The sequence below is a fragment of the Sphaerodactylus townsendi genome, linkage group LG05 (assembly GCF_021028975.2).
Source record: "Sphaerodactylus townsendi isolate TG3544 linkage group LG05, MPM_Stown_v2.3, whole genome shotgun sequence".
NCBI classification, from domain to species: domain Eukaryota; kingdom Metazoa; phylum Chordata; class Lepidosauria; order Squamata; family Sphaerodactylidae; genus Sphaerodactylus; species Sphaerodactylus townsendi.
The window spans coordinates 4,979,413-5,006,457 of NC_059429.1; the positions used below are offsets into that span (position 1 = coordinate 4,979,413).

The 27,045-nt window shown below is 50.2% G+C and overlaps 1 protein-coding gene across 7 annotated transcripts in view; it reads right to left on the reverse strand.

The window, feature by feature from the left end:
- The window catches only part of EPS15L1 (epidermal growth factor receptor pathway substrate 15 like 1), a 66,108-nt gene that overhangs the window by 17,936 nt on the left and 21,127 nt on the right, over positions 1 to 27,045 (reverse strand). For 5 of the 7 annotated variants that reach the window (XM_048497707.1, XM_048497704.1, XM_048497705.1 and 2 more), the window contains 10 exons: positions 24,850 to 24,922; positions 23,665 to 23,826; positions 22,498 to 22,695; positions 18,008 to 18,172; positions 12,604 to 12,730; positions 12,452 to 12,502; positions 11,907 to 12,046; positions 11,653 to 11,713; positions 11,072 to 11,154; positions 8,418 to 8,550 (listed from right to left, as the gene is read on the reverse strand). In XM_048497707.1, coding sequence (XP_048353664.1) covers positions 8,418 to 8,550; positions 11,072 to 11,154; positions 11,653 to 11,713; positions 11,907 to 12,046; positions 12,452 to 12,502; positions 12,604 to 12,730; positions 18,008 to 18,172; positions 22,498 to 22,695; positions 23,665 to 23,826; positions 24,850 to 24,922 — 1,193 coding nt within the window. The remainder of the gene's footprint in view (positions 1 to 8,417; positions 8,551 to 11,071; positions 11,155 to 11,652; positions 11,714 to 11,906; positions 12,047 to 12,451; positions 12,503 to 12,603; positions 12,731 to 18,007; positions 18,173 to 22,497; positions 22,696 to 23,664; positions 23,827 to 24,849; positions 24,923 to 27,045) is intronic. The other 2 variants (XM_048497708.1, XM_048497710.1) reach the window with 1 other exon arrangement.

The following is a 27,045-nucleotide window of genomic DNA, read 5'->3' on the forward strand; positions in this document are numbered from 1 at the left end:
GCTAGAGAAAGCCTATTACAGAGGCCAGCAAGGTGCAGCTAAGCACTGGCTGAGCACAGCTGAAAGCAATTACCACTGCACACAGAAGTTTAACTGTGAGGAAGAACTTTATTAACAGTGCAGATCTTTACAGTGCATACAGGAACTCAAACAGCAAACGGGCAGCATGCCCTGCAGCAATAGGCAATCCCTAAGAGCTAGTGCTGGTTAAGCAAGCACTTCTTTTATATAACAAGTAACCAATCATAACGAAGAACAGCTGACTGGTTTCAGCTGGCTCTGACAAGGTGCTGGGAGGAGCAGTTGTCAGACTAGATCAGTTTGATCTACTTGTCTGCTCTCAAGATGTGCACAGGTATTTTGGATACTGTAACACACATGGCAGAGAAGGACGGAACACAGACTTTAAACACACATCTTCTGTCCCAAAAAAATATTCAACACACATCTGGCTACTGAAAAAAATAAGGCACCCACAAAAAAGCACAAGTCTAAAGTAACCCTCCTCCCCTCCACCGGGCCCAGCCTTCCCCCAATCCATCCGCCTATCTTGAAACTCTGGGAAGAAAATAAGCGCATCCCAAACATGCTATGGCTGGGGGAGGGGGGCTGCCATGATTTCAGCAGTGGCGTAGGAGGCGTAAGAGCAGTGGCGTAGGAGGTTAAGAGCTCATGTATCTAATCTGGAGGAACCGGGTTTGATTCCCAGCTCTGCCGCCTGAGCTGTGGAGGCTTATCTGGGGAATTCAGATTAGCCTGGGCACTCCCACACACGCCAGCTGGGTGACCTTGGACTAGTCACAGCTTCTCGGAGCTCTCTCAGCCCCACCCACCTCACAGGGTGTTTGTTGTGAGGGGGGAAGGGCAAGGAGGTTGTAAGCCCCTTTGAGTCTCCTTACAGGAGAGAAAGGGGGGATATAAATCCAAACTCTTCTTCTTCTTCTTCTTCAAGGGATGCTGTTTTCAACTGTTTGCTGCTAGATTTGGGGAAACAGGTTCTGGCCCCCCTCCCAAAAGCAAAACAGAGCCCTCATGTGAAACCACAACAGTTGCCCAAGGAGAGCGCACAAACCACACTGAAGGTTCACTTCAGCAAAATGAAGATGAACAACAGGCTCTACACAGCAGGCGCTGCCAAGTGTTCAGTTCTGGCCGCCACATCTCAAAAAGGATATTGAAGAGACAGAAAAAGTGCAGAGAAGGGCAACGAGGATGATTGAGGGACTGGAGCACCTTCCTTATGAGGAGAGGCTGCAGCATTTGGGATTCTTTAGTTTGGAGAGGAGACGTCTGAGGGGGGTTATGATTGAAGTCTATAAAATTATGCATGGGGTAGAAAATGTGGACAGAGAGAAATTTTTCTCTCTTTCTCACAATACTAGAACCAGGGGGCATCCATTGAAAATGCTGGGGGGAAGAATTAGGACTAATAAAAGGAAACACTTCTTCATGCAACGTGTGATTGGTGTTTGGAATATGCTGCCACAGGAGGTGGTGATGGCCACTCACCTGGATAGCTTTAAAAAGGGCTTGGACAGATTTATGGAGGAGAAGTCGATTTATGGCTACCAATCTGGATCCTCTTTGATCTGAGATTGCAAATGCCTTAACAGACCAGGTGCTCAGGAGCAACAGCAGCAGCAGCAGCAGGCCATTGCTTTCACATCCTGCCCGTGAGCTCCCAAAGTCACCTGGTGGGCCACTGCGAGTAGCAGAGCTGGACTAGATGGACTCTGGTCTGATCCAGCTGGCTTGTTCTTATGTTCTTAAGTGGCAAAGACCTCTTGGGAGGAGAGACTGCTGGGAGTGGGGGGGGGGATGCCAGGGGTCTACCTTGGCACAGTGTAGTGGTTAAGAGCAGGTGGACTCTAATCTGGAGAGAGAACCGGGTTTGATTCCCCCACTCCTCCACATGAGCAGCAGACTTTTATCTGGTGAACAGGATGTATTTTCCCACTCCGAAATCTCAGCTGGGTGATCTTGGATCACAGTTCTTGCTGAACCCTCTCAGCCCCACCGGCCTCTGTTGATAAATAACACACTTAAAAAACAAAACAAAAGTGTCTGTTGTGGGGAAACGAAGGAAAAGTTTCTTTACAGGAGAGAAATGGGGGTATAAATCCAAACACTCCTCCTTCTTCTTCTACACTGCAGGGGGGTGGGAGGAGGGAGACAGGTGGGAGAATGCAGCAAGGCCATTGCTTTCACATCCTGCCTGTGAGCTCCCCAAGGCACCTGGTGGGCCACTGCGAGTAGCAGAGAGCTGGACTAGATGGACTCTGGTCTGATCCAGCTGGCTTGTTCTTATGTTCTTATGTCTTGGGGTGGTCTTACCACGGAAAAGGGAACTGATTTCTCTGCTCCTGCCCCAACCAACCCTGGAGGAATCTCAGGAAAACTCTGCACAGGCCAAAAATTCCTGTTTTAGGAATTCCACCCCTCTGCCTTTCCTAGTTAACTCTTCTGTATCTGATAAAAAGACTCTGTTCACCCCAGTACAGTGTGAATCACACACAAGCCTTCCAACAGCAACCTCCTGCTCCAGATCCTGGCAAGGGAGGAGTCCAGGAGACACCTGACATGTGACAGAGGAAAAGAGAAATCTCTCTCTAGCACAGACCTGGGCATTATACGGCCCGCGGGCCACATCCGGCCCGCCGGATGACCCTGACTGGCCCGTATGAGTCACAAATAGCAAAAAATGTTAACATTTTGTCTACCGTTGTTTTGAGAAATTTGTGTGAATAAATTACATTTTTTGGAAGGCAGCCTCACTTTTTCATTGCATAACTTTAACATATACTAGTCTTGCCCACTTGTCAAAACAATGCTATTTACTGCTTTTTTATATCAAGAAAGACAATAAATATTATGCAGAATTGAGTTCAGCCTTTTGCCCGGCCCTCCACAATATTTTCTGTTTCTTATGCGGCCCCATGGAAAAAATAATTGCCCACCCCTGCTCTAGCACCATCATAGGTAGAAGAGGAGCCAGCAGGTGTCAGTAGGAAGCAAGTTAACCAGGAAAGCGAATTAGCCCATCCACAGAAACACCTGCTGGATTCGGAATGGGAGAAAGCTGCACTGTGGCTAAGCTGATCCTCCCCTCCCCCTCCCAGAAGTTGGTGGTCCTGAGATGCCCTCTGTCCTACAGGACCCCCCTCCCCCACTTCCTCCATTGGATTACAGCCCTCGGAGCCAGCCTTGGGCTTGCCATGAGGCCCTTGGAGGCTCTGCACAGGCAGCCTGTTCAATGTGTTCTCAAAGCCCGCGGATGCTGCATTTACCTGTCATCACCTCTTTCACTGGCCAGTCCTGGACCACAAATTCCACCTGTCCAATGTCACGGAGTCTCTCTGGAAATCTCTCTGGAAATCTTAGCATGGCTTCTCTGTTCTCCCACCCCACCACTCCTTAAGGTGAGATCTCTGATACAAAGTGCAGTTCTGAGACGGCAAAAAGATTTTCTCTCTCACTATTTTAAAACCGAAATGAAGGCCTGGCCCTTTCCCCAGAAGCATCTTCCCCCTCCCTCCCTCTCATCTTTAGTTTGCTGAGTAGAAGGAAGAGTCTTATCTCACCTGGAAGCTTGTATCACACACAGTGAACACAAGCTACCTCTACAATTAAGGCTCCCGTTTTCTGCCTCCTGAACTTTTCCCAAGTGAACGACGACAGCTACGCAGTGTTCACCTAGTCCAGTGATGGCGAACCTTTTCGAGACCGAGTGCCCAGATTGCAACCCCAAACCCACTTATTTATCGCAAAGTACCAACACGGCAATTTAACCTGAATACTGAGGTTTTAGTTTAGAAAGAACGGTTGGCTCCAAGGCATGCGTTACTCAGGAGTAAGCTTGGTGGTAGTCGGTGGCTCTGCTTTGGAGCAACCGTGCAACTCTTCCAACGGGTGAATCATGACCCTAGGAGGGTTTACTCAGAAGCAAGCCCCATTGCCACCAATCCGAGCTTACTCCCAGGTAAAGGATCACGCTTTAGTTCTTCACATGAAAATCAGTGGGGTTTAGCAGCGCTTAACAGGGTTACCTACTTGCTTCCCCAAAACTAGGTCTTAGGTTTAATGCTGATAATTGAGCCCAGCGGCCCAGGCCAGCCTAGAGGTGGGGGGGCACTCTGTTTGTGCGTGCCCACAGAGAGGGCTCTGAGTGCCACCTCTGGCACCCATGCCATAGGTTCGCCACCACTGACCTAGTCAGACGTTTGTTATTTCTGCGGGCTATGGAAAATATTAATATTTCAGCTGGGGGACAGAAGTGGACCCAAGGCCCTTCGCTTAAAAGCAGAGCTGTCAATCACCAATATGAGGTGCCAACTTGCACAGGAGGAGCAGCCGGCAGGAACGGGACTGACCATCACGCTCAGCGTCCACTCAAGGTTATCCAAAATTAAAGGAAAAATCTGGCAGCAAACCACTCTGGAAGGGTGCATCTCAGATGCTCAAACCCACACACACACGAGGACGCACAACACACACAGCAGCCTCATCTCAGTGCTTTGTAACTGAACAGATCTGCGACAGCCACATCGTTCTGGCTGAAAGAAACTGCCTGCTTCAGAGGCCCGCTGAGGAAAACAGGAAAGGCTGCCTTCTCTTCAACCACAAGTGGGCTGCTTCATGGTTTGAGGTGCTGTCACAGAACGAGAGATTCCATTCCTTGCCTGATCAGATGGGGGAGAGAAGCACCTTTTGGGCAGGGCAATCTGCACAAAATGCCCAGCAATCAGCTCCCAAAGGCCCCCTGAACTCACAGACAATTCCCGTTTGCCCTCCGTTGTCATCCTCCAGGGACGAACCTCCAAATGTCCTTGCTGGAGGCAGGAAAACCCACTTGGCCAGCCTCCCTACAGGGGGGTCTCTTTCCACACTTCTGCACTCTCCCTGCCTGGCCAGCTGTGGGGTGCCCAGTGGATTTCTCAGCCCCCGCTGGGTCCTCCGTGCTTCCCCTGTGACACCCCCGGCATCTCCCTCAGCAGTGGAGTAGGGGGCAGCAGTGGCGTAGTGGCTAAGAGCAGGTGCACTCTGATCTGGAGGAACCGGGTTTGATTCCCAGCTCTGCCACCTGAGCTGTGGAGGCTTATCTGGGGAATTCAGATTAGCCTGTACACTCCCACACACGCCAGCTGGGTGACCTTGGGCTAGTCACAGCTCTTCGGAGCTCTCTCAGCCCCACCCACCTCACAGGGTGTTTGTTGTGAGGGGGGAAGGGCAAGGAGATTGTCAGCCCCTTTGAGTCTCCTACAGGAGAGAAAGGGGGATATAAATCCAAACTCCTCCTCCTCCTCCACCTCCTCCTCCTCCTTCAAAGAAAACACACACGAGGGCATCCCCCTCGAGGCACAGATGGAGAAACAGAGAGTGCCCAAGTAGCACACTCATGCATGGAGCATTTTTTGTCAACTAGAGATAAAAGTGGGGAGAAACCACATGAACAGCCTCAGAAGCGTTCCGGCACGGCGAAGGCCAGGCAAGCGCTTCCCCGACAAGCTTTTGGGATCACTGTCGCGTGACATGGAAGGCCCCTGCCTGTGGCACGTAACCCGAGGCCAAAGTTGGCTGACTGGTTAGAGGCAAAGGCTTTGCCTCGATATCGCTGGAGAGCAGCACAGTTCTAACCGCAGCGTGAAGGGTGCCGAGAGGAAGTGGCTCAGGGTGGAGCTGCTGCAGCTGGTCCCACGGTCACAGCAGCCCAGAGACTGAACTGACTTACAATCACTGACACCCACACAGAGACTTCCTGCACTTTAAAAAAAAATCTGTTTCTCTCTTTGAGGGCTCAACAGCTTTTACCTAGAAACTCATAGGGAGTGAGCTCTGGCAGATTTCAATCAGCAAACAAGAAAGAGGCAATCCGGATAACCGGTAGGCTCTCCCAAGAGAGCTCGCTTTAACTAGCTGGTTACAGCAGAATCCAAACACAAACACAACCCCCCCCCCTCCAAAAAGGCCAGCACAAGAAAATAGCCCCACACTCTGCGTACAGCGTACAGCTCATGCCAAGTATGCGTGGAAACAGAACCCCTGGGGTAGAAAATGTTGACATGAGAGAAATTTTTCTCTCTTTCTCACAATATTAGAACCAGGGGGCATTCATTGAAAATGCTGGGGGGAAGAATTAGGACTAATAAAAGGAAACACTTCTTCACGCAACGTGTGATTGGTGTTTGGAATATGCTGCCACAGGAGGTGGTGATGGCCACTAACCTGGATAGCTTTAAAAAGGGCTTGGACAGATTTATGGAGGAGAAGTCAATCTATGGCTACCAATCTTGATCCTCTTTGATCTGAGATTGCAAATGCCTTAACAGTCCAGGTGCTCGGGAGCAACAGCTGCAGAAGGCCGTTGCTTTCACATCCTGCATGTGAGCTCCCAAAGGCACCTGGTGGGCCACTGCGAGTAGCAGAGAGCTGGACTAGATGGACTCTGGTCTGATCCAGCAGGCTCTTTCTTCTGTTCTTAAGGCCATTGCTTTCACCTCCTGCAGGTGAGCTCCCAAAGGCACCTGGTGGGCCACTGCAAGTAGCAGAGAGCTGGACTAGATGGACTCTGGTCTGATCCAGCTGGCTTGTTCTTATGTTCTTATGACACAACTCTCTCTCTGCACCTTCTGCCACTGACACCTGCAGTGTAGCCAGCAGTGGGTCAAAGGGAGCAGTCCCCAGTCTTAGCAACCACCTGGAGGATTCTTTTAATGTGCTCGGCAGGTGAGCTGTCATGTCACAGAGCAGGAGTTCTCTCGGTGGGTGGGGGAAGCATCTTTATGGGTGAAGCTGGAAGCCTTTCAGGCCAAGTAACAAGTCCTGAATGCTGCCAAGGCCAGCAAAGGATCTCGAACCATCCAGGGACAACAGGTGTGTCAAGGTATGAATGGTGTAGGGAAGCGCAGAGAGAGAGAGAGAGAGAGAGAGAGAGAGAGAGAGAGAAAGACCTTTTTCCCTTTCTCATATAACACAACACCATAAGGTTACCCAATGAAGTAAGACAGGAAATAAGATTCAGGACAGGTAACAGCAAGTTCTTTCCACAATTCAGCACAATTTGTTAATGGAACTTGCTGTAGGAAGAAGTGCCGACAGCTGGGGGTTGAGGATCAGATGCATTAGTGGAGGGGAACAAGAAGTCCATGAATGACTACAGGTAACAGCTATGTCCCACTCCAGCCGCCGTCGCCACTGCAGCAACTGCAGAGGCAGAGTGACTGTTCAGACACACACTGCTAGAGAGCTTTCCACCACTGACTGCTGGCAACAGGGTGCTGGGCTCTCCACTCCCACCTTGGTTTGATCCAGCTACTGCAGCTACTATTAATTTAAAACAGGTACAGCTCAAACACTCAGGGTTTTTTTAATAAAAAAAAATCTTTGATTCCCCGACAATTATGACAGCCGTCAAGGTAGAGCGATTAGAGTCTCTGACCGAGAACTGGGAGACCTGGGTTAAAAATCCCCAGTTATGCCCTGGGAATCTGCTGGGTGACCTTGGGCCAGGCATAACACTCTCAGCTTAGCCTACCTCGCAAGGTTGCAGTGAGGATAAAATGGAGGAAAGGAGGATGCTGGATGCCACTTGGGTACCCAGTGTAAGTTAAGTAAAGTAAACGCTATATTTGCTCAAAAGGAAAACAACCTTGAATGTAAGAAGGCCCCTTCAAAATGTTATATACACACAAAATTGTCATGGGGCATTCTAATATATACAAATTGTTTGATAGCATACCTATGAAGAAGAAGAAGAAGGAGGAGGAGGAGGAGGAGGAGGAGGAGGAGGAGGAGTTTGGATTTATATCCCCCTTTCTCTCCTGTAGGAGACTCAAAGGGGCTGACAATCTCCTTGCCCTTCCCCCCTCACAACAAACACCCTGTGAGGTGGGTGGGGCTGAGAGCGCTCCGGAAAGCTGTGACTAGCCCAAGGTCACCCAGCTGGCGTGTGTGGGAGTGTACAGGCTAATCTGAATTCCTCAGAGAAGCCTCCACAACTTGAGCGGCAGAGCGGGGAATCAAACCCGGTTCCTCCAGATCAGAGTGCAACCTGCTCTTAGCCACTACGCCACTGCTGCTCTATGGGGGGGAAAGAAACCCCTTAGTCTTGCATTTGGGTGAACAATGTATAAAAATCCAGCAAAATATAGCCAAACTATGCAGAGCAGCCCCAGCTGATGGGAAGACTCTCACATGTTCTCAGAAGCTGCTCGGCACTTGGCTGCTGCAAGATCTGCTAGAGCACTCCCAGGAGGGCAGAGCAGGGGGGAAGGGCTGGGGCAGTGCCATCCAAAAGGCAGAGAGGCCTATGCACTGGGCCCACTGCAGATGTCCTGCAGAAACCCAGTACGAGGAGTCAACCGTTCCCAGCTGCAGATTCTTTAGGGAGGAGAGGCACCTCAAAAGGAAGGAGGACTTACCGCTGGGTAACTTGGGCCTCGGGGGCATGTTCTTCTTTGGCGGCAGAGCAGGAGTGTCCAGCTTATTCTTAAAGGAGTCATCTGAAAAGCCGCCCCCTGTGACAGAGGAGCTGAAAGGATCTGGTGCTGGAGGCTGCAAGAAAGAGCCCAGAACAGAGACTGGTTCAGGCTCCAAGTCAAAAAGGCCCCGGCGCTGCTCAGGGGGTGATGCTGGCTTGTCGAGCAACGCCGCTCTGAGCAGCCTACCGGCAGTTTTAACTGCTTCACTGGCGAAATCATCATTTGGAACGAGCCACGCAACACGGCGCAGGCTCAGCAAAGAGGGACCGGGAGAAAAACAGCACAGCTCTGAAGGCTGCTGACACTGGGAGCCGTGGCTCAGCTTGGCATGCAGAACGTCCCCGGTTCAATTCCCACCATCTCCAGTTAAAAGGCATAAGGTGACGTGAAAGGCTTCCTCTGCCTGAGGCCCTGCACAGCGGCTGCCAGTCTGAGCAGGCAAAACTGGTCTTGGTGGACCAGGGGTCAGGCTCAGCATGAAGCAGCTCCCTTGACAAGGCAGAGCCCTCCTCACGCCTCATTACAAACGGCTTCTGAAACTTTTGGTGGTTTCAGACACAACATGGAGTGTAGTGCCAGGGAAGAGCAAGCATGTGCTGGGAAATGTCCTCCTGGGCCTGCATTTCCTAGTACATGCTCACCTCTTCCCTGGTGCCACACATCATATTGGACCTCTCTCTGGGTGGCTGCCACTGTTCAGAGCACACCTGAGACTACCCAGGCAGGGAACATAAGAACATAAGAACAAGCCAGCTGGATCAGACCAGAGTCCATCTAGTCCAGCTCTCTGCTACTCGCAGTGGCCCACCAGGTGCCTTTGGGAGCTCACAGGCAGGAGGTGAAAGCAAGGGCCTTCTGCGGCTGTTGCTCCCGAGCACCTGGACTGTTAAGGCATTTGCAATCTCAGATCAAGGAGGATCAAGATTGGTAGCCATAAATCGACTTCTCCTCCATCAATCTGTCCAAGCCCCTTTGAAAGCTATCCAGGTGAGTGGCCATCACCACCTCCTGTGGCAGCATATTCCGAACACCAATCACACGTTGCGTGAAGAAGTGTTTCCTTTTATTAGTCCTAATTCTTCCCCCCAGCATTTTCAATGAATGCCCCCTGGTTCTAGTATTGTGAGAAAGAGAGAAAAACTTCTCTCTGTCAACATTTTCTACCCCATGCATAATTAGAAAGACTTCAATCATATCCTCCCTCAGCCGTCTCCTCTCCAAACTAAAGAGTCCCAAACACTGCAGCCTCTTCTCATAGGGAAGGTGCTCCAGTCCCTCAATCATCCTCGTTGCCCTTCTCTGCACTTTTTCTATCACTTCGATATCCTTTTTGAGATGTGGCGACCAGAACTGGACACAGTACTCCAAGTGCGGTCGCACCACTGCTTTATAGAAGGGCATGACAATCTTTGCAGTTTTATTCTCAATTCCTTTTCTAACAATCCCCAGCATAGAGTTTGCCTTTTTCACGGAAACAGAGATGCCCCAGGTGCTAGGCACAGCTCACAGCCGGAGCGTAGCAGCCAGCCGGAGCATACTGGAGCCACCACCAGTGGCTGGAATCTGAAACTAGATGTTTGCCAAGAGCCCTGGTAGATCCGATAAGTGAAGCTGAAGCTTCAGAGACCAGTGCAGACACTGCCACCTAGTGGAAGAGAGGGAGAGCTGCATCTCAGGTGGGTTCTCTCCTACATCACTGGATGTAATCCTGCACAGAACCACCCTGCAAGGCAGCAGTGTAGAAGAAGAAGAGTTGGGTCACCAGATAAGCTCCCACAGCTCAAGTGGCAGAGCGGGGAATAAAACCCGGTTCTCCAGATTAGAGTGCACCTGCTCTTAACCACTACCCCAAACTGGCTCTGCTCAGAGCAACTCAGCAGATTTCCGTGGAGATGACGGGTCCTCAGACCAAGGACATTTCCAGCATCAGCCTAGTGCAGTGGTGGCGAACCTATGGCACGGGTGCCAGAGGTGGCACTCAGAGCCCTCTCTGTGGGCACGCACAAGCAGAGTCCCCCCCCCCCCCCCGCCCACACACATCTAGGCTGGCCTGGGCCACTGGGCTCAATTATTAGCATTAAACATAAGACCTAGTTTTGGGGAAGCAGTGTAGGTAACCCTGTTAAGCGCTGTTAAACCCCTCTGATTTTCATGCGAAGAACTAAAGTGCGATCCTTTACCTGGGAGTAAGCTTGGTTGCTGGCAATGGGGCTTGCTTCTGAGTAAATCCTCCTAGGGTCATGATTCACCCGTTTGAAGAGTTGCACGGTTGCTTCAAAGCAAAGCCACTGACTACCACCAAGCTTACTCCCAAGCAACGCACGCCTTGGAGCCAACCGGTTTTTCTAAACGAAAACCTCAGTATTCAGGTTAAATTGCTGTGTTGGCACTTTGCGATAAATAAGTGGATTTTAGGTTGCAATTTGGGCACTCGGGTTTCAAAAAGGTTCGCCATCACTGGCCTAGTGCACAATGCAAAACGCCAAGGCAAAAACAACTTCATTTACACATTAAAACAGAGGAGGCAACAATGGGGAATGGCTGTGGTGGAGAGAGAGTCTTTAGAAAGGGCCGACTCTTTGGAAGAAACACACCTTTGACATTCTGCTGAAATCTGCAAATCCTTCATTGCTATTGAAAGCGCTGCTGCCAAATGGATCCAACGTCCCGAAAAGATCTGAAACCAAAACATGAACAAGCCTCTGACTTCCAACTGGCCTACCCTGCAGGACCAGCTCCTGATAGGGTAGGGCCGGGATGCTTTGTCGCGCTGCCCACCGCATCTCGAGAACCGCAGCATGTGGCTGGGCCCCGGAACCACCGGCACGCCCGTCCTTCAGGGCAAAGTCCAAACCGCAGGGAGCGGCAAAACTCGAAGCAACTGCTGGTGGCTTTTGCAAGTGGGAAAAAGAATACATGCAGAACAGCTTAAGGCAGGAAAGAAAACAGCCTTGTGGATTTGAACTAGCGCAGGGGTAGGGAACCTGCGGCTCTCCAGATGTTCAGGAACTACAATTCCCATCAGCCCCTGCCAGCATGGCCAATTGGCCATGCTGACAGGGGCTGATGGGAATTGTAGTTCCTGAACATCTGGAGAGCCGCAGGTTCCCTACCCCTGAACTAGCGCACCTGAGTACGTGAGAAAACCAACAGCCAAGAGGTCCTTTGCTCATACCTGGGCCTTTCAAGGAAAGACTTGACATCACGAACGGATCAGAGTTCTCAAAGCTGTGAGGCTAAAACACAGGAGCAGAACAAAAGGGTCATGGTACATCCAGGGATCGGCATGCTCTGCCTCTCCCAGCGCCAGAGGAAGGAACTCCCGCTGCTCAGGGGTGCTCCTTCACGAGCCCTGGCAGGCAGCGCACGAGCCTTCTTCACACGCCGCCGCCGCCACCCCAGCTCCATCGACTGGCCCATCGTCCTGACCTTGTTAGGGGGCAGAGCAGGACTCTTTGAGAACGAGTCGGACACAAATGGATCGCTTTTCACAGGCTTCCTAAAGAAATCCTCTGGCATGGAAGTCTGGAACGGGTCACTTTCTTTAAAAGGATCTCCTCCGAATGGATCTGGCAGAAGAGTCAGAAAAGACAAATTAATAGCAACGTGCTCCGAGATGCATTATCCTTCCAGAGCGGAGCCTTTCCCACTTTTTGACCTACCGGACATCAAATGATAATCAGGGGATCAGGCAGAAGGGGGAAACCAACCGCAGCGGAGCCCTGCCCCTTGCCACGCCCCTCCCCACTGTCAAACTGTCTAAATCCCTTTTTGACTGATGATGCAAGTTCTCCAACTGATCCAACAGTACCGCATCTGGGAACGTTGAATGGATACTATCGGATTAGGTGTGGCAGGCACAGACATTGCCTTCCTTGGGTCTCTCCCCTCCCTAGGGAGAGATGGACACTTCGCCATTCTTAATGAGGAAAGGAAATCTGGGGCTCTGCAGAAGAGGGGGGATGCGGGCTTACCAGCTGCTGCAGGGGGCTGCTCCGCAAAAGGGTCATTCTGGAACGGATCACCTGGGTCAAGCGGAGACAGAAGAGGGCAGCGGATGACTGAGCGGCGCTGATGCACGAGAGAGGCTCCTTCGGCTGGCTCATTCCATCCGGGCGATACTTACTGCCTTTGAAGGGATCTGCTCCTTTAAAGGGGTCTGTCCGGAAGGGGTCTTCCGCCTGGAAGGGGTCCGGGTGCAGCTCCTGGGTGTTACCGCTGAACATCACGCCCTTGTTCTTGAATGGATCATCCTGCCATCAGACATGGAAACGTCAGGCAGTTGGACTCTTTGGACGGACATGTGACTCCGGTTGCCAAATGTGTTCTAGAGGCTGATACCGACCCTTAAGTGTTATCATGGCTCTCTGTGAAAAAGGCAAACTCTATGCTGGGGATCATTAGGAAAGGAGTTGATAATAAAACTGCAAGGATTGTCATGCCCTTATATAAAGCCGTGGTGCGACCGCACTTGGAGTACAGTGTCCAGTTCTGGTCGCCACATCTCAAAAAGGATATTGAGGAGATAGAAAAAGTGCAGAGAAGGGCAGTGAGGATGATTGAGGGACTGGAGCACCTTCCTTACGAGGAGAGGCTGCAGCATTTGGGACTCTTTAGTTTGGAGAGGAGACGTCTGAGGGGGAATATGATTGAAATCTATAAAATTATGCACGGCGTAGAAAATGTTGACAGAGAGAAATTTTTCTCTCTTTCTCACAATACTAGAACCAGGGGGCATCCATTGAAAATGCTGGGGGGAAGAATTAGGACTAATAAAAGGAAACACTTCTTCACGCAACGTGTGATTGGTGTTTGGAATGTGCTGCCACAGGAGGTGGTGATGGCCACTCACCTGGATAGCTTTCAAAGGGGCTTGGACAGATTGATGGAGGAGAAGTCTGTCCCTGGCTACCAATCTTGATCCTCTTTGATCTGAGATTGCAAATGCCTTAACAGACCAGGTGCTCGGGAGCTACAGCCGCAGAAGGCCATTGCTTTCACATCCTGCATGTGAGCTCCCAAAGGCACCTGGTGGGCCACTGCGAGTAGCAGAGAGCTGGACTAGATGGACTCTGGTCTGATCCAGCTGGCTTGTTCTTATGTTCTTATGTTATTTGAAAACTAAAGATGTCACACTTATTGTATTGTGATGACTGTACTGTTTTATTGTATTACTAATTATGGCTCTCGGACTGATGCCCTAAATAAATGAAAAACAGAAACACCAGGTTGGCCGGATGGCAAGCAGGTTGGCTTCCCTGCTGAACTTAGAATTATGAAGTTTAGCGAGTTTGGCAATAGCCGAGCAGCTTTTAACTCAAGCCAGAGGCTATGCAGACAAACTCGTGCCTGCCTTCTGCACACGGTCCTCAAATCTCCTGTTCCAATGGGATCAGATTCCTGGGCAAGGATTTCCTTCTCACACTGACCTATATAGACACGTCCAAGAGAATCCGCCTGCAACCTGGGCCAAAGGGACCCTCTGTAGGCAGCTAAGCAACAACGTGTAATGTAGCAGCGAAGAGACCAAGAAACTCCGAGCAAGGCGGTCCCAACTCAAACACTACCTCGGGTTTGAGGTTTCTAAATTAGGCGTTAGATGCGCCCTTCTCTCTCCAGCTTCAGGAGCTCTCAGCATCTAAGCGGGTTCAAGAAGAAACTTTTTGCTGCCTCGCTTTTCTCTGCGCGAGGCCTCCGGTGGCTTTCGAAACCAATTGGCGTTCCTGCACAGGGACAGGTGGTACCCTATGTCCCCGGGCGCACCCCATTTAGTCACGTGCATTAGGGCGCCAACATTTCCAGGAGTCGTTTGTGTGTTTTCAAATGTGAACAGTGTTTTTCACATTCCAAGGCCTGCAGGGGAAGCATTTTGGGCCAGCTCCACCAAAATTTCCAGGGTGTTGCCATCCAGAGTTATCCTGATAATTTTTTAATTTGAGTGATGTTTGGTTCAGGGGCAGGAAAGGGTTATGGGTACCCCCAAAGGAGATTTTGTCTGATCCCCATTGTTTTCAATGGGAGCTAACCTGAAATGGGGAGGGCTACCCATTTGAGGCACGATATCTTTGGTCCCCCTGAACATAACTTAACCAAACTTGGGTGGCATCATCAAAGAATCGCTAACAGAGCGATACCCTGAAAATTTGAATTGTCATGCTCCCTTTAAAAATACACCCATTCCAGAGCACTGAGAAATTTGCTTAAGATTGCTTTGTTTTGCATTGACTTTTGTCCATTGTGGCCCAATGGGGAATTTCTACAGTGTGTCTTGGGCAGGCTGCACATTTTTGAAGATAGAGGCTTAGACTTTCAAGTTTGCTCCAGGAGGGCCTCCTGGTATTGGGCCATCCAGGTTTGGGAAAACCTTTTGGATTCCTGGGGGTTCAATTTTATGGGCCCCCAAAAGGCTTATTTTGTTTCCTCATTCCTGCATATTATGAGAAAGCCTGTGGGCTGAGTTCTTCCTCAGAACTCTTTCACCCCACTCCAGAAGAAACCCTCACACCAAGCTTGGATGCTAGCTACTCAAGGCCTCTTGGAGCCACCTTGAAGAAGTCTGGCACCTCTATCTTCAAAAAAAATTTGTCCACCTGCCTCAGAAATTCCTCATTAGCTACAATGGAGCAAAGTCACTGGCAAAACAAAGAATCTTGGAGATTTCTTTAGGTGCCTGAAGGGGATGCGATTTTTACAAGCTAGTGACACCAAAATTTCAGGGTAGTCATCTGTTAACTATTCTAATGATTTCCACCTAAAGTTTGGTGAAGTTATGTCTTCAGGGGGACCAGGAAGTTATGGGTCCCTCAAATGGAGTAGTCCCCACCATCTCAGGTTAGGGCTCCCCATTATGAAAACAATGGGGATGGGGGCATTCCATTTTTTGGCGTACCATAACTTTTGCTGCCCCTGAACCAAACATCGCCAAACTCAGGTGGTATCATCAGGGCAGTCTCTGGATGATGCCCTGAAATCATGGTGCCACTAGCTTTAAAAATGCACTCCCTGCAGGCCGAAAAAACACCAAAAATACCCCCCAAAACCCCAAATACCTTGCATTCAAGCATTTTGTTCATATTTGGGTAGGACATAATCGGACAATTGTTTGTCCGGGAATGTGCCCAAATTTGGCCTTAGATTCCAGCTGAATCTGGCTATTTGTTTCTATCTGAATCTCCAACCCCTCAAAAGTGATAGCTGTTTCAGGGTGGGGGAGAATCCACCCCCAAACAGCATCACTTTTCAATTTTGTTTTAACCGGGGACCCCAGATTCTCCCTTTAAGGTGGATTTAAAAAAGAAGAATTTGGAAATCCCCTAGTTTAAGCACCATTGGAAAGTGATGCTGTTGTTTGGGGAGTGGGATTCCCACTGGAGGTGTTTTGTGAGAGATGATGCTGACATTTGTTTGGTAAATGTTTTGCTGGGGGTGATTTGTGAGAGATTTACATGCTTAATACCCACTTGCACTGGCTTGGAGTTGTTTCTCAGGCTAACAACCTACCTCATAGGGTTGTTGTGATTAGGAAATTAGGAAAAGAGTTGGTGGGGAGAGAGCCATGTATGTTTTGATGGGAGTGGGAGGTGTTTTGTGAGCTGGTACAAAAAATCATTGTTTGGTCATGGTGGGGGAGGGTGGCTGCCCATACGCCGGGTGGGGGGGGGGGCGCCAAACTCAGGCTTTGTCCCCGGGCGCCAGTTTGTCTAGGTACGCCCCTGTTTCAGCTGCATTTCAGAGAGCCAGCGTAGTGTAGTGGTTAAGAGTGGTGGACTCTAATCTGGGGACCCCGGTTTGATTCCCCACTCCTCCACATGACCGGGCGGACTTTGGATTTCTTTATTTATACTTCAAATTTTCACCCCCCTGAAATCTAGCCCTGCTGTATACTTAGAACAGCTTGTTAATCATAAGTGCAGATGGGTCATGACCAGAGCAAGGTGCAACTCATTCCCCTCTGTCTATCTTCAAGGTCGTTTCCTTAACATCCCACAAAGTGAGCGTTGTTGTCGGTACTGTCCCAACGCTATGGACTCAGTCCCTCATATCCTGCTTTACTGTTCGAGGTATAATGATATTAGAACCGATCTGGGAGCTTTACTACCTCTTGAATTTATGTTTCTCTCAGACAAACAAAAAATGTCTAAGCTATTGAACAGCCCTCATGTAGAAATTTCTGAAGCAGTCGCTACATTTTTAATCCATGTTCTACATGATATATAACAATAATCCTGTTTTTGTACTTGGAATGTATGGGACTTCTGGTTTATGCCTAATAAAGGTTTTTGGATTGGATTGGATTGGATTACTTCAAATCTAAAGGCCACCCTCCCCTGAAGGGCTCAGGGCAGGGGACAACAGAGATAGAATAACATAATATAATAATTTAAAACAGTTTTAAACCCCATAATACTACCCAATAAAACCATCAGGAACCATTTAAAATACAAGACAGATGGTGCTAAAAAACCCAACCCCCTTCCTCCCCAACTGAGCCCCCCGGGGGGCCTGGCGGAACAGGTCCATTTTGCAGGCCCTGCAGAGACTCTGTAAGTCCCGCAGGGCCCTGGTCTCTCCGGGGAGCCTGTTCCACCAGAGTGGAGCCAGAGCCATAAAACCCCTGGCCCTAGTGGAGGCCCGCTGGATGTGTTTCAGGCCAGGGGCCTCTAATAGGTTCTCCTCCGAAGACCGGAGGGACCTAGCGGGGCAATATGGGGAGATGCGGTCCCTCAAGTACGTAGGCCCAAGGCCGCTTTAGCCTTAAAGGTTAAAACCAGCACTCTGAACATGACCCTGAACTCGATCACTTTCCTGACTCTCCTCCTACACTGAAGCCTGCTGGGTGACCTTAGGCTAGTAACAGATCTCTCAGAACTCTCCTACCTCACAAGGTGCCTGTTCTGGGGAGAGAAAGGAAAAGTGTTGGTAAGCCTCTCTGAGAACATAAGAAGAAGCCTGCTGGATCAGACCAGAGTCCATCTAGTCCAGCTCTCTGCTACTCGCAGTGGCCCACCAGGTGCCTTTGGGAGCTCACAAGCAGGATGTGAAAGCAATGGCCTTCTGCGGCTGTTGCTCCCAAGCACCTGGACTGTTAAGGCATTTGCAATCTCAGATCAGAGGATCAAGATTGGTAGCCATAAATCGACTTCTCCTCTTCCATAAATCTGTCCAAGCCCCTTTTAAAGCTATCCAGGTGAGTGGCCATCACCACCTCCTGGGGCAGCATATTCCAAACACCAATCACACGTTGTGCGAAGAAGTGTTTCCTTTTATTAGTCCTAATTCTTCCCCCCAGCATTTTCAATGTATTTTCAATGTATGCCCCCTGGTTCTAGTATTGAGACTTCCTAAGGTTGAGCAAAGCAAGGTATAAATCCAAACTCTTCTCTTCCTCCCCCTCCTCGCAGCAGGCACCTTGTGAGGTAGGTGGGGATGAGAGAGTCACCCAGAAAGGGGGTGGGGGGAGGAATCAAAACCAATTCTCCTGATTAGAGTCTGCTGCCCCTCAAGTACTACACTTTTAACTGCATCCTTACCAAGGTTCCAAAGCTGCCTCTGATCTTCTGTGGGTTTCCCTCGTTCAGGTCAGCCAGATTGGTCATGCTGCCACCATGGACCCCATTCAGGGCTTTGTTACACTGATCGATGCTTCTACTGGCCTCCTGATGGCTCTCTTGCAACCGAGAAAGCTTGCTTCTGGCCTGCATGAAGAACAACAAAATGGCCATGGTGGGTCCAGCCACAACCAGCTTCCAACCGAATACAGGTGGCAAACGGAATCCTGGTTACATTCCTCTGTTTTCAACCAATGCTGCACAGGGAGTCCTTTTAGGTACATTGAACAGAGTCGCTGTGCTGCACTCCCAGCTCTGGTTCCACACGGGCTGCCTTCCAGAACATTTTCACCTGCTTCCAGAGAGGCTTTTTCAACTTCAGAATCTGCGAGGAGAAACTGGATCTTTCAAAAAACCAGGTGGTGAGGGTACAGGGTTGCTTTTTAATTGTTTTCATCAAAACGGGTACAGGGGAAACTGGAAAAGGGGATGAGTGGGGACAATTATACTGAATGGGGAAAATTTCAGCGTAGAAAACGTTGCAAGTTTAGCCTCAAAAAGATTTGAGTTGCAAGTATTTCAGACTCCTTTCAACAAATAAGAAATATTAAGCAAAAGAAATGCTCAGACTAACACACACCAAGCACCGTGGTGGCGAACCTTTGGCACTCCAGATGTTATGGACTTCAATTGGCCATGCTGGCAGGGGCTGATGGGAATTGTAGTCCATAACATCTGGAGTGCCAAAGGTTCGCCACCACTGGTAATCTCTAATACACCAGAGGCCCACTCTGTCAGTTCTGTGGCAGAAGCAAACATAAAAACAGAATTGCATCGGGGGAGATTACAAGGCAAGCCAGAAAATCCAGATTCCCAAGACAGAGATGAGCCACATGATGCTGCAGAGCATAGATAGAAAATGCAGGCAAAAAAGGTCAGCCACTCAAACTGATTCTCCCAAATGCCAATAAATCTCATAGAATCATAGAGGTGGAAGGGGCCAGACAGGCCATGGACTCCAACCCTCTGCTCAATGCAAGGAAAGCCTAGAGCAGGGGTAGGGAACCTGCAGCTCGAGAGCTGCATGAGGCTCTTCTGCCCTTGCACTGCAGCTCCACGAGCCGAGCCGCTGACCCCATCCTTGCCCGCCCTGCAGGGAGCAGGGCAGGCGCACCAACTGCTCACGGCCAGCTGGGCTGCGCCGCGGGCTTCCCCTCTCGCCCACCCCATTGGAGCAGGGCGGGCGCTTTCCCGGCGGCTGGCAAGGCTGAGCTGCTGGCTTCATCCTTGCTCACCCTGAAGGCAGCAGGGCGGGCGCACTAATTGCCCGCGGCCAGCTGGGCCGTGCCGTGCCGCGGGCTTCCCCTCTCACCTGCCCCGTTCGAGCGGGGCGGGCGCTTTCCCAGCAGTCGGTGAGGCCGCGCCACAGGCTTCCCCTCTCGCCCTCCCCGTTCGAGCGGGGCGGGTGCTTTCCCGGTGGCCGGCAAGGCCGAGCCGCCAAGCTTCATCCTTGCCCGCCCTGCAGGCAGCAGGGCGGGCGCACCAACTGCCCGCAGCCGGCTGGGCCACACTGCGGGCTTCCCCTCTCGCCCACCCCGTTGGAGCGGGGCAGGTGCTTTCCTGGCGGACGCATCCATGCACTTCTCAGAATGAGCGGAGTAAAAGGTAAAAAAACCCCAATATATACAGTGTTATCTTTATTTTAAATGTCAAAAATGATTTGCGGCTCCAAGTGTTTTCTTTTCCCGTGGAAAACGGGTCCAAATGGCTCTTTGAGTGTTAAAGGTTCGCCACCACTGGCCTAGAGCATTCCAGACAAGTGTTTGTTCAGCCGCAGCTTAAGGACTGCCAGTGAGGGAGAGCTCACCACCACCCTGGGCAGCCATTTTCACTGCTGAACTACTCTCACAATAAAAAAAATCCTACTGTTCAGTTGGAACATTTTTGCCCATAATTTAAACCCTGACACCCTGCCGTACTTAAGCATAAGCATTTTATTGTCATTGTGCACGCACAACTAAATTTACAGCAGCATTCCTCGATGCACACAATTTCAGACTCATACCCCATCCTCACCTTCCCCTTCCTCCACCCACTTGAACTTCCTAGTTCAAGTGGAGACCTACAGGCAAGCCAATGGCAATGAGTACGACCAAGAGGTAGACCAGATCTATGAGGTTGGGGTCCAACTAGGAGGAGAGGCAGCGGCCTGGTATGTAGGCCTCTTTCGGGGAGAGGCGCCAAAGCTACAGTGCTTCAACCAATTTATACTGGGTCTGAGGAGGCGGTTCGAAGACCCCTTCCTGGAGGACAAAGCTCGAAGAAACCTACAGAGGCTGAAACAAGGCAACCAACCCGTGGCAGAATATGGGGCTGAGTTCCGCCAGCTAACTAGACAGCCGCCTGCAGAACTGGCCCAAACGCGTCTTGGTCCTTCAAAGGACTCAACCCAGATATAATGCTGTGCAAAAATCCAAGAGGAAAACGAGCCCGCGCTAATGCTCATCCCCAGTGCGCAAACAAGAAGGAGAAGAAGAGTTTGGATTTATATCCCCCCTTTCTCTCCTGCAGGAGACTCAAAGGGGCTTCCAATCTCCTTGCCCTTCCTCCCTCACAACAAACACCCTGTGAGGTAGGTGGGGCTCCAGATTAGATACACGAGCTCTTAACCTCCTACGCCACTGTGTAGGCATGAAAGGGACCTCTGGCAGCTGCCAGAGACATGACAGTGAGGCATTGCAGCACGCCCAACGACGACGGCTGGGCATCTGCCTCAACTGCAGGGATGGCGGCCACATACCCGCCAACTGCCCCGAGAAGCAAGTGAAAAAAACTCTGTTGCCCCCATTGGCTAAAGTGATGAGCTGTAAAGCGACGGCAGGGAAAACGGGGCCAAAGAGGGCCCACGGGGGGAACTGGCCTGACACTAACCCTGGTCAACGAGGACCCCTCCGCAGAAGAGCAGATGAATGCAGCGATTAGTTAGTGGGAAACGACAATGACCAGGCCTCAATGGCACCCACAGCCAGAGCCCCAACAAGGGTGCGCGCATCCAGGTGAGTGTTGACTTGGCTCTCCCCCTCACACTGATCAATCGGGCAAGAGGAACGTGCATAGCAATCAAGACGGCTCAGAGACTCAGATTGCTCCAAATTAACGCCTCCTTCGGTAGCCAAAGGGCTGGGGCTTAAACTAAAGCAGTTGTCCTGCCTAATCCACTTTGAGGAGATGGACGGGAGAGGCAGAGCTGCCGAGCACAAGTCCAAGAAGTTTCAGCCACCCCCCACCCCTACTGAGACTTGAGCAAAGTGTTTGAGGAGGGGGAATATGACAAATTACCATCCCAACATAAAACAGACTGTAAGATCTAGGACTGTAAGATTGAGGAGATAGAAAAAGTGCAGAGAAGGGCAACGAGGATGATTGAGGGACTGGAGCACCTTCCCTATGAGGAGAGGCTGCAGCGTTCGGGACTCTTTAGTTTGGAGAGGAGACGTCTGAAGGGGGATATGATTGAAGTCTATAAAATTATGCACGGGGTAGAAAATGTTGACAGAGAGAAATTTTTCTCTCTTTCTCACAATACTAGAACCAGGGGGCATACATTGAAAATGCTGGGGGGAAGAATTAGGACTAATAAAAGGAAACACTTTGGATTGGTGTTTGGAATATGCTGCCACAGGAGGTGGTGATGGCCACTCACCTGGATAGCTTTAAAAGGGGCTTGGATAGATTTATGGAGGAGAAGTCGATTTATGGCTACCAATCTTGATCCTCTTTGATCTGAGATTGCAAATGCCTTAACAGTCCAGGTGCTCGGGAGCAACAGCCGCAGAAGGCCATTGCTTTCACCTCCTGCATGTGAGCTCCCAAAGGCACCTGGTGGGCCACTGCGAGTAGCAGAGAGCTGGGCTAGATGGACTCTGGTCTGATCCAGCTGGCTTGTTCTTATATTCTTATGTTCTTAAGGTTGAGCTCATTCCATGGGTGAAATTACCCAAAGGTCACCTATATGCGATGAACCCCCAAGAAGCCACAGCACTCAAATAATTTCTGGATAAGAACGTGGCACGTGGGTTCATCCGGCCAGCTTCTTCCTCGTTAGCAGCCCCAGTCCTCTTCCGAACAAAGGACGGATCGCTCTGGCTCTGCGCCAACTATTGGGGCCTCAACGCCACTTCCACGTGTCACAAATACCCTTAATCAAAGACATGGGGCAGCTTGGGGCAAGGGAAAATCTTTACTAAATTGGACCATCGATCCATCTGCAAAGCAAGAGAATCAACATGCAGGAAGAGGAAAAAAAATGGGACTCTGGCTCAGGGGAACTTCTGCCACAAACTTCTGCTTCCTCCTAGAATTAACAGCATGGTTGGTGTTTTGTCCCCACAGATTTGTCTCCTGAGAAATGTCCTGTGTAGAAATGCCCTTAATAAAACAGAGCAGGTGGAGAAGAGGAGGCTGCGCGTTACCTGATTGATTTCTTCCTGAGTCGACTTCAGAGACTTTATTATCGTTTCCAGCTGCGCTTTCCCAGCCTGGATGCTCTGCTCCAGCTGAGTCTCTTCCTGCTGAAGACGATTCAGTTCCACTTTTGCTCTACTGATGTCGTCTTCCTGAGATTTTAGATCTGACTCCTGGGACTGAATCTGCATTTTTAACGATGAAATCTGAAACAACAGCGCAACACTGCTTGAACTTCAGAATAGGAAAAAAAATAAGCTAGCGAAAGATACCAAAAATGGAAGGAGGGTTTCCTTATTTCGCAAGTTGACCATGGGCCCAGATCCTTCGGGAAACGCAACTTTACCTACCAAAGGTTCATTCACTTGGGAAACTCACAAGCTGGCCAAGAAGAAAGGCACCTACTGTGACATGTCCCTGGCATCTTACACCTGGGAAAACACCGCCTCCGAACATGGATTTTGTATCCACCTATTATAGTTCAGTGATGGCGAACCTTTTCGAGACCGAGTTGCAACCCAAAACCCACTTATTTATCAAAAAGTGCCAACCCGGCAATTTAACCTGATTGCTGAGGTTTTAGTTTAGGAAAAAACGGTTGGCTCCCTCTTCCTCTGCCCCACCCACTTGAGTAGGGGCCAGTCTGCTCTAGCCTCCAGCAAGTCCCGTGCACACTGCTCTGTGCCTCTCTAGCATCTCTGCCTCCTCTGCACCCCCCCCCCCACTCTGGCAGCAGCCACCCAAAGCACAGGTACCAGGCCCGCCAGCCAAGTCCTCCCTGCTCACCGTGGTGCACACACATTGTGTTCAGTGGTCCAGGCCAGCCTAGATGTGTGTGTGTGGTGTATGTGGTGCACATGATGAACTCTGTGTGCACGTGCCCACAGAGAGGGCTCCGAGTGCCACCTCTGGCACCTGTGCCATAGGTTCGCCATCACTGTTATAGTTGGAAGGAGTCATCGGTTACCTCATCCAATTAATTCTCTAAGTTAACTGCAGATCAACCAATGGATGCCCTCAAACACAAAACCACAGGGGAGGAAATCTAACACAGCCCAACGGCTTAAGCTGAAGCCCCTTACAAGGCGCCCATCCTGCTAAAAGCACCAGGTGTGGCCCTCCAACAGAGGGGTCTTCTGCCTGCCCCCGCCCGCATGGCTCCTGCCCTTCCTCACCACCTGCGTCTCTTCCTGGCACTTCTGCCTCACGTCGCTCAGCATGTCCTTGAGCTTGGCCTTCTGCTGGTCCATCTCGTCCAGGCGATCCTGCGCGTCCTGTTTCTGAGCTTCCAGTTCTTGCAAGCTGTTGGCTTCGCGGTCTAAGTCATTTTGCAAATCCTGAATATTCAGAATTTGGTTAGCCAGCTGCAGAGAGATGCTACGCTACAGGACAGATTCTCTGGGGGTCGGGTGGCACAAAGAAGAAGGCAAGCTACTTCCGAGCAACAACAACAACAACAACAACAACAAGAGGAGTAGGAGTAGGAGGAGGAGTTTGGATTTGTATCCCCCCTTTCTCTCCTGCAGGAGACTCAAAGGGGCTTAAAATCTTCTTGCCCTTCCCCCCTCACAACAAACACCCTGTGAGGTGGGTGGGGCTGAGAGAGCTCCGAGAAGCTGTGACTAGCCCAAGGTCACCCAGCTGGCGTGTGTGAGAGTGCACAGGCTAATCTGAATTCCCCAGAGAAGCCTCCACAGCTCAGGCGGCAGAGCTGGGAATCAAACCCGGTTCCTCCAGATTAGATACACGAGCTCTTAACCTCCTGCTCCACTGCTGCTTCTATGCCACTGCTGAACCAACCAGCATTCCAACTTCTGTGCCACAGTCTACAGAACAGTAGTAAGAAGTAGCAAGAAGTCCAAAAGGGAGAAACAGCCTTTGCCCCCAGAGAAGAGGCTGGCTGCTTCTTCCTCCGAGTCACTGAGGTGCATCTTAGGTATAAACGGGGTGAGCAGGCCAGCAACTTCTGGACTATGGCTTGAAAAGGGATTCATGAAGGAAAGGTCCATCAGTAGTGGCCAGCCATGGTGACTCAAGGGAGCTTCCACATTCAGAAGCAGCAAACCTCTGAATACCAGGGCCAGGGGTAACGTCAGGGGCAGGCCTTGCCCTCTGGACAGAGCGGCACACCACAAAGCCCTCCCAAGTTCAAATTCCAGCTGTGCACTCCCAGGCAGGCCACTCCACTCAGCTTCCATCTGCAAAACAACCTCGTAAGGTAGGTAAGCCTCAGAGTGGGTGACTGGCCCAGAGTCACCCAGGAAGCAGCTTCTACAGCAGAGTCACCCTGGATGCCTCCCATGGCAGCCAAGCCATTGCGCAGCAAGGGAAATTCTCTGTGACAGTCAGGGCTTCTGTACCTGGACTTCAGTTGTCTTCTGCCGGATTGCTTCCTCCCTCTCTCGGATGTCCTGCTCTAGAGAATATTTCTCCCTGCGGGAAGAAAGTGTGATGACTCCAATCACTTAAGAACATAAGAACAAGCCAGCTGGATCAGACCAGAGTCCATCTAGTCCAGCTCTCTGCTACTCGCAGTGGCCTACCAGGTGCCTTTGGGCTCACATGTAGGATGTGAAAGCAATGGCCTGCTGCTGCTGCTGCTCCCGAGCACCTGGTCTATTAAGGCATTTGTAATCTCAGATCAAAGAGGATCAAGATTGGTAGCCATAGATTGACTTCTCCTCCATCAATCTGTCCAAGCCCCTTTAAAAGCTATCCAGGTAAGTGGCCATCATCACTTCCTGTGGCAGCATATTCCAAACACCAATCACACATTGCGTGAAGAAATGTTTCCTTTCATTAGTCCTAATTCTTCCCCCCAGCATTTTCAATGAATGCCCCCTGGTTCTAGTATTGTGAGAAAGAGAGAAAAATTTCTCTCTGTCAACATTTTCTACCCCATGCATAATTTTATAGACGTCAATCATATCCCCCCTCAGTCGTCTCCTCTCCAAACTAAAGAGTCCCAAACGCTGCAGCCTCTCCTCATAAGGAAGGTGCTCCAGTCGCTCAAGCATCCTTGTTGCCCTTCTCTGCACTTTTTCTATCTCTTCAATATCCTTTTTGAGATGTGGCGACCTGAACTGAACACAGTACTCCACTTGAAGCATTGCTTCCAATACAGGACAGCTGTGCTCTTCAGAAACTTCCATTGTATCATTCCAATTAAATCTGAATGTTTTTAAATATGTATTTTGGATGGGACCATGGCTCAGTAGTAGAGCAACTACTTAGCATGCAAAAGGTCCTGGGTTCAATTCCTGGAAGACCCAATTAAAAGAGCCAGGTAGGAGGCAAGGTGAAAAACCTCAGCATGGGACTCTGGAGAGCCACTGCCAGCCAACATTGACCTTGACCAGTGGTGGCAAACCTTTGGCACTCCAGATGTTATGGACTACAATTCCCATCAGCCCCTGCCAGCATGGCCAACTGGCCATGCTGGGAGGGGCTGATGAGAATTGTAGTCCATAACATCTGGAGTGCCAAAGGTTCGCCACCATGGACCTTGACAGACCAAGTATATGAATTCAGTATGAGGTGGCGTCATGTTTTTAAATCTGTTTTAATGCTGTTAACTGAACAGTTCAGTTGCTGTACTATGTCTTGAATCCAAGGAGTTAAAGCAGGACAGAAATGTTCTGAACGAACGAACGAACGAACTAACTAACTAACAAACGGGTCAGGGTCCTTGGCATTTTTAGCAATGTGGCAAATCAATTTCCCGCAAACCCAAAGCAGTCAGAGTTTAAATCCCAACTTGGTAATGAGACTTCTTCAGGAAGTTAGCCTGAGATCCCCAACTAAGAATAACATTACTACTGTAACTGGGGTGCTGTGTGGTTTTCGGGCTGTATGGCCGTGTTCTAGCAGCATTATCTCCTGACGTTTCGCCCGCATCTGTGGCTGGCATCTTCAGAGGATCTGATGGTAGGAATGGAAATAATTTAGAGTGGAATCATGCCATATACTGTGAGGATTTGAAAGGAAGGTGAGAATAACCATCTCTGAATAAGAGGTAAAGCCTGGCAGCTGTGAGTGTATGAGAGAAGTCACCGCTAGCATGGGAGTAAGCTTGATATGAAGCTAGCAAGGTCAATAGTTGAATGGATCTGAATAGAAGTATCCTGGTCTTTGTTCCCTTTGTTCCAGGATACTTCTATTCAGATCCATTCAACTATTGACCTTGCTAGCTTCATCAAGTTACTCTTGCAGAAGCTCCCAAAGACCTCTGAACTGCTTGAACTACGCGATGCCAGGCTACTCTATTCAGATGGTCTCACCTTTTCACCTCACAGTATATATACTCCACTTGCTTTCCATTCCTACCATCAGATCCTCTGAAGATGCAGGCGAAACGTCAGGAGAGAATGCTGCTAGAACATGGCCATATCAGATCCTCTGAAGATGCCAGCCACAGATGCAGGCGAAACGTCAGGAGAGAATGCTGCTAGAACACGGCCATGCAGCCCGGAAACCACACAGCACCCCAGTGATTCTGGCCGTGAAAGCCTTCGACAATACATTACTACTGTAACATCGTACATTTTTCAAGTGAC